At 35.6% G+C, this 7464-nt stretch overlaps 1 protein-coding gene across 1 annotated transcript in view; it reads right to left on the reverse strand.

The window, feature by feature from the left end:
• SNTG1 (syntrophin, gamma 1) overlaps positions 1-5065 on the reverse strand; it is a gene marked incomplete at its 3' end in the record, with an annotated part of 64902 nt that extends 59837 nt beyond the window's left edge. Inside the window, exon 1 of the mRNA XM_010180497.1 lies at positions 5008-5065. Coding sequence (XP_010178799.1) covers positions 5008-5034 — 27 coding nt within the window. The remainder of the gene's footprint in view (positions 1-5007) is intronic.
• Between the last annotated feature and the right edge of the window lie 2399 nt (positions 5066-7464).

A 7464-nucleotide genomic window follows, 5' to 3' on the forward strand; every position in this document is an offset into this window, starting at 1 on the left:
GGTTCTAGAAACTGCCTTAAATATTTAGGTAGTTCCTTTGAGATGAATATCCACACTTTTGTATGCTTATCTGAACTGAAGCTGACCTCTGAGAATTTGGAGATGTGCCTGTCACTGCTTTATAATCGCAAGTATAATAATAAAAAAGGAAACTGAATCAGAGGTAAAAGGCTGTAATGGCAATGAATACAAGAGGCAGGAATATGTGTCAGAACCACATAAAGGATGTTTCTTAAATGGTCCAGCTACTCATTCTGTGGAGGTGTTGCTAGCATAATTGAAAAGATCTTATATTGTCAAAAATTGGAATACAGCCCAGACAGACAAGGTTGTGTTCAACTTGTCATTCCGAGCCTGTTCTACCAGGTACCAACATTTTCCAATCTTGCATACAAACGTTATACTCTGACCTGAAAAAAATGCAGGAAAACATTGAATTGGACTTAATCTTCTTTTTATTTGATTTGCCAGGGCTGAGTATTTGGTCATGGCATTCTTCACAAATGATTTTCTTGAAAGAATAAAGTCTTACAGAGAATTTCCTTGTTTCATACAGTCTGATTAATTCAGTAAGTAAATTAGACATTTGGAAAATATATATATATATGTAAGTATATAAAGAAGAAAAAATATATATATATGAGATTCTTAATGAACTAAGGTACTTTTTTAGAGCATAACCTTTCATCTTCTGACACTGTAAGCTATATGCTTTGATATCTGAATGAGCCAATGAGCTTACTGGGACTGTATCGTTACAGTTGACAAAAGATAACATAGAATTGAAGGCTATTATAAAAAGTTGCATGTTTCTTCAAATTTAATTCATGTATTATGTGACATTCTCACAGGCACTGTTAGTTGCCAATCATTTTCCACCTTGTGATTCTGGGATTAAATTGTCAGCTGAAGCTGGATTAAAGAAAAAAAACCTCCACAAGCTCAAGGTATCAGAAATCCAAGTATTGTCAATAGATAGCATTTATAAACAAAGGAAATCATCAACTCCAGGCTGAAATGTGTAAATCAGAAAAGGGCACAAAGGTGACTAGAAATAGTCCAAAATAGTATATAACAAGATTCATGAAAGAAAGTCACGAGGAAGTAAAAATACTGCTTAATAATTAAAGCACATTCTGTGGCAGGCAGAAAAACCCCAACAAGGTGGATGTTGAAATAGAAGCCGCTAGACCTGTGAACAATAGGATGTAACATATTATAAAGTTTCTGCAGTCTACAAGACTACTCATAGGATTCATACAGCAGAGGACAGTTTACAAATTCAAACTAATCCCTCAAAGAAACAATGGACGGCACTGTAAAAACAGATGAATAGATTATAAGCATGAAAATTAATGGGATATTTAATAATTAAAATAAATTTGAAGTTAAGAGAAGTTAAGGATGTTATATCGAAAATAAGAAAAGTTAGAAAGCTGCTCATGCAGCTTGTTCGTAAAGTACCTGGAAAATATCAACTTAAAAAAAATTATCTAAAGAGAAAATCTTCTAATCATCCCAAGTCTTCAATTTCATCAGAAGGTTACTTTTAATTCAGAGGAGAGTATTATGTCAGAGAGCAAGGTTAATTTCCAAGAGATAGTTTTCAGAATACAGAATAAGGTCAAGTGAGTACAGGAGAGTCTTTAAAAAACCCAGTGACTCTATGATTTATGCTCTTGTAAAGTTCAGAAAGCTCAGGATAAAGGCTAAAAGAGGAACTGGAAAGTCTTATGGCTTGGAAATTGTTGAATAAGTGCAAGAACCAGTACAAAAGATACATTTGCTTATCAGTGAGGGAAAAGAGCACGGAATCCAGAATAATTAAATAAGAAGCAACGGAAAGGTTCCCACAACTAGCACATGCAGAAGCCACAAGAAAAAAATAATTATCACTTTCCCATCATCACGTATGTATGTGTGAGACCTTATCTTTTTGTAGTGTCATTTGAATTGTCAAGCACAGAAGATATTTTCTTGCAGAATAAAACCACTCTAAGATGCCTTGAAAGGAAGCACAGGCTACAGATAAGATGGTTAGGGGAGAAAGTAATAATTAGGATCATAGGAATAATTTTGGGATTGACACGATCATGTATCTGTCTCCATCTAAGTGTCTAAGCTCTCATTTTAACCAAAGGAGAACTGCTCATTATAGGCAATAAAGCATAGAGAACAATTCAGGTCATCAGCAGGTTTTGGGGGAACTGAATTACTCACTGGGCCCCACTGAATGTACTCTTTAGATCTGCAGTACCAAACCAAATCTCTAACCAAATCCCACTATTAAAAAAATAAGGGATGCATGAAAGTATCAGTACTATAAAAGAAATAAGGTTCCCTTGGAGACATCCGGTGCACCAGAGTAGCAGTTATTTAGAAGGAAAAGAGAAGGATAAAAAACCAAACAAACCTTAATATGTTATCGACACCATCAAAAATATGCTTTAGACTCAGTGCATCTATGTGGAAAATTTTGGGTTTATGCTAATTGAAACTCAGTTAAAACCATTTACTGCCATTAGCAAGGACGGAAATGGAAATACCAAGAGTCTGACTCACACTTGCAATCTGGGGAGATCTCAGTCATTCTACAGTGGTGGTGGTTATAGCACTGGAAGAATGGGAAAGAAGGGCAGTAAGATATTCAGAATAAAAGAAACAAAGAGGGAAAGAAGAGGAAGATCAAATAGCCAAGATGCTTCATAACAGCTTTTATTGCCATTATAAAAATTTGCCTAGTAACTATTTTGGCATAGAAGACCAGAGATTATTTTTCTCAGATACGCAGTATGATTGAGAATTTGATACAATAGGAGATGGAGGCCGAAAATTGTAAATATACTGACTAGATAATTAAACAAAAGCACGTGGAGCAAAGTTTACAGCTACTTTGTGTTTCATGTCAATAGTTGAAATAAATTAAATCATTCTAAAACTTCTGTGGCTTGGAGTGACTAAACTGGTGCTGAAGATCTGCCAATGGAATAGAACCACAACTTAATTAAGGAGCTAGTGCCACAATGTTATCTTCTTTAGTCACTATCGTCACTTTCATAAGAAGTTTGAATACTAAAGGAGGTTTTGCTAAAAAGTTTGAAAAAATTTATGGTATTAAAGAAACTGTGTCAAAAGCAATAAGTATATATATTTGGAATTGAAATACCTGACAGAATAGATGATTACACCTCATACTGAACTCAAGTAAACAATCACATTAAGCAATTACTTAATACTTGGATGGTGCAATTCAAATGGCAGTGTCCAGATGAGTGGAGAGAAAATAATGAACTCTTCTGGAAGCCAAGTAGTAGATAAAAGCCACAGCTGTTTGGTTATGTGATAAAATCCTGTCTGTCCACACACACAGGAGTATAGACAAACTATGGCAGATAGGAAGAGTCCAAAGAACACCCTTCTCAGTTCCATCAAATGATACTTCTTCACCCTCTCTAATGGTTGGACCTGGGGGTACGGAGCTGCAGCAGCCCCCCCTCTCTTGGGCTTTCAGATCCAGCTCAATGTATTTTGCCTCAAACAAAAAACAAAGTAGACGATGCCTCACAACCGTACTGCTGAGGTTTTAGTAAAAAATTACACTGTGTGTAAGCATAAAGCTACCGATGATTTATTTAGACATAGGCATTTGGTGAAAGTAGGCTGAAAGTCTATATTTTATTAAATTTGATTGGCTTGGGAGGAAAGATGTAGATCACAGTTTTCAGAATTTCTCAGAAGTGACACCATGATTCATTTTACACAAAGCAGATAAACTGGAATTGGATCCACCTCATTTAAATTTATTAATCTAAAAGCTAAAGGAGCTTCTTTAGGGTCTCCAGATTATGAGGCTATTTTAAGATGAAGGGAGTCATCCTCTCCTTCCGTTGTTTATCATGAAAGCTCCAACAAAGCAGATGATTTTCAAAGAGCTAAATATGATACCAATACCCCCATTAAAAGCTAGGTACAGAATGAAACAGATCTATTAATGTACTTGCACTGTAAAGGCTAAGATGAGACTCATGCCAGGTCATCTTTCTGTGACTGCTCTTGTTACTGCTGCTGGGGACAGAGTGAAGTCAACTGACACTAAATAATCTATAGTCAAAACTGGTTTTAGCTGCAGTTAGTTCTGCTGTATCCATCCCTCCAATTCTTTGTTTGATATAGCCAGCTTTCTTGTTTCAAGTCATAAGTACCTAAACATAGTTTTCAATTCTCAGTGTACAGGTAACTGTCATATCTTTTTAATCACAATGATGCATTGACATCACTATGTAATTTGATGTAAATAGCTCTCATTGTGTCTCAATCACTGAAGTTGTGAAAACGCATTAAAACAATTCATTCAAACACAACCACTGGGTAAATCTGATTTCCGTTTTAACATTTACAAACAAATATAATTTACTTACTTTATGGTGGTATGAATACAGAAAGCAAAGCACTTCCCCCATTTCAGTGCAGGGGGACTGAAGATCTTTACATTGACATTATAAAACTATACCTATTTTAAGTGAAAATAACTCTCTTATCAAATCAGAATGGAATTATTTTTCATTTCGCTCATCTACACTGTTTCCTCTCTCCTCCCACCCTTTCCCCACACTCCTACATTTCCCTCGTGATTTTGCTGAATAGCACTAGGCAGATTTCTGGCTCAATTGATTTTTTTTTCATGTACAGGCTTTCAGATATAAACACTTCACTAAGAGCAAAGCTCACACAAAACACAGCTACCTGCACCTACATTGTGTCTAAAGAGGTAAATTGGAACGGACAGAGGTGAGGGCTAGCGATGAATACACCTGCGCAAATTCTTTCATCTTCCACTACAAAGTCTGTCTGCCACCATAAAGCGATCAGCTGAATAACTTGTATCTGATTATATAATTCCTCTCATTTCTGAAAAAAGGGTAAAAAAGGATTTTGCATATAAAAAGCATTAAAACTTCATTGATTTTGATTCTACTATTGTTTGAGAAGTAAAATATCTGATCTTACCTCTTCACAGGCAGTCCTGAAATCCATGTGCTATGACACAGCAAGTGATATTTGTCTAAAATGGAAAGAAAGATTTCATTAGAATGAAAAAGATCTTGCAAAACATAAAAGTTATCTGTCTGAGCTTAGCAACTGCACTTCTTTTTGTCAGGTCCAGTCATTGCTTAAAAAAAAGAAACGATCAAAGCTGCAACAGAATTAGGGAGTGTAAGGTGTTATAAGTTGTTCCTGGTTCTTATAAAATGCTCAACTCTGTTTCATTGAATATAATCAGAGGAATGCTTATGTTCCCACAATCTCTTCCCTTCTATGGGGTATTCAAACTTACTTTTCCTATTGCCAGTGTGAGGGGTTTTGGTTGGGGTTTTTGTTTTGTTTTGTTATGTTTTTATTCTTGTTTGTCTGTTTTTTCAAAAGTAAGGGTACACTGGAAAGTAACACTTCAGATGGAAACAATTAAGTTGCTCTTCAGAATGCTCTCTCTCTTCTAAAAGACTATGTTTTTCTAAATTTTCTCCCACAATTAAAATCCATCATGCGTCAATACCTTTTGTCTCAGATCGTATTAGCATACATAACCTCTCCAAGGAAGCCAGTGTCATTAAATAGTGTGATTGCTTTGCAGAAATATTTATGAGTTGAAAAAAACAAATGTTAGAAAAGTCAGAAATATGTGTGAGTGTTGACAAAATGTCACACCGAAATCTGTGATTATTACTTTGCCTGGCCTTTACCTAAAGTGTATTCATCCCAATGCACACTTATGCATTCGTTTATTTATAAGATAAAGCCATGGGACCAGGCTGTTATCAGAGGATAATAACAGTGTCCTGCTGCTGGTTCTGCAATAGAAATATGTATCAGCCAGTAACATTTCCAGGAAGCACTTCCTGGGCAAAACAGTCATTTCATTCAATGGCTGGAGAAAAGAAATGTCTAACGAAATCCTCTCCATCAAGCATTTTATTACTATTCTGAACTAATTATGTGCTTACAATTACTTGTATAAATATAGTGCTCAAAGTCTGAACACAAAATTTGCCCCATTAGCCCAAGTTTAAAATAAAATTTAAAAACTGTATTTCACATAGTACAAAAAAGTGAGTCCCAATACCTATAATAAAACCTCTCAATCTCTTAAGTGTCTTAATTTGTTTTGTTGCCCTGGATGCAGTTTTATTAAGCGCCAGCACACGCACACATATAAGGTTAATGTTCTGTGTTTACTGAGCTCTGCCTTGTTCACAGCCTATGCTCTAGACTAATTTCTAGCAGAGCTAGCTTAGACTGGCTAGGTTACAATGCAGGAATTTAAAAGGGACCCAGCATCCGTCCGTCCTTAGCAGCTTTACAAGACGCAATAAAGAACCATATCTGTAATTCTGCTTTCAAAGTGCTCATAAAAAAACAAGGTCACTATTACAGTTCTGAAAACTTCTCTCCAGTGGGACAGTCATTGTGCAATGAAGTATGTTTCCTCGTAATTTTTATTAACTCCCTTTCTAGGTGCTAAGTAAGCTGAAGTGGGAAAGAGGCTATACTCACCTTAGCAAAGTATTCTGAGAATGTTTTAGCCTTCTGGAACTACACACTTATGTATATTTAAAATATAAACTGAAGTACTGCACAGTGTTCTCCTTTCTCGGGCTCTCATTATGTCAGGTCAGTAACTCCTACTGCAGTCAGAAGTGTATTCACTTACGTTCTGCCTTTTATTAGTAAAAGTTCTGCAAAGTCTGGGTTTAGACGACTTTGGTTGCACAGTCAATGAAAATCCCTCTTTGGTTCTTTTTTAGCTGCTGTTTGATCTAAATCCTATCTAAATCAGGTTTTTTCCACAGCTCAATAATACTCTATTTTCTTTTTGTTGTTTTTATGTATTATGCATTTATTTACTTAATTCAGAAATATTTGCATTACCATGTAGAAGAAAAGTCAAGAACAACTAGGCTTCCCAGCACTATAGCTTATTATGTATACAGCTCATGACCTAAAATAACTTCTAATATTATCAGATAATAATTTAGCAATCTTAGAAGTATGAAACTTCACATGAATACCAACTTCTTTATTGCAAACCCCTTTAAATCCCTTCTTAAAATCCTTTTTTTAAAGCCTCTTTAAAAAAACCCAATGTTTTAAACAACACTGCCATTAACCCTAGCATGCTTAATACGTCCAGAGATATTATTTTTGAAAGGCAGGAGATATAGTTCTCTGCCCTATGTTTTGAGGGCTTTCATGGCAAGCAGAGCCCTTGGCCTTCAGAGTTAGTCCTCAAACTATAAATACTGTCTCCCACTACATGTTGATACTTGATGAACCAACCTGCCAACCACCTTGGTGATATTGCCTTTCTTCCCCTACAGGCTAGATCACAAATAGACAAAATAAAATGCAAAACAAATACTCTCCTGACATCCATCTCCTACCAAAATAACTTCTCTGATTCACAAA

This window comes from Mesitornis unicolor, unplaced genomic scaffold (genome assembly GCF_000695765.1).
Source record: "Mesitornis unicolor isolate BGI_N332 unplaced genomic scaffold, ASM69576v1 scaffold9543, whole genome shotgun sequence".
Taxonomy (NCBI): domain Eukaryota; kingdom Metazoa; phylum Chordata; class Aves; order Mesitornithiformes; family Mesitornithidae; genus Mesitornis; species Mesitornis unicolor.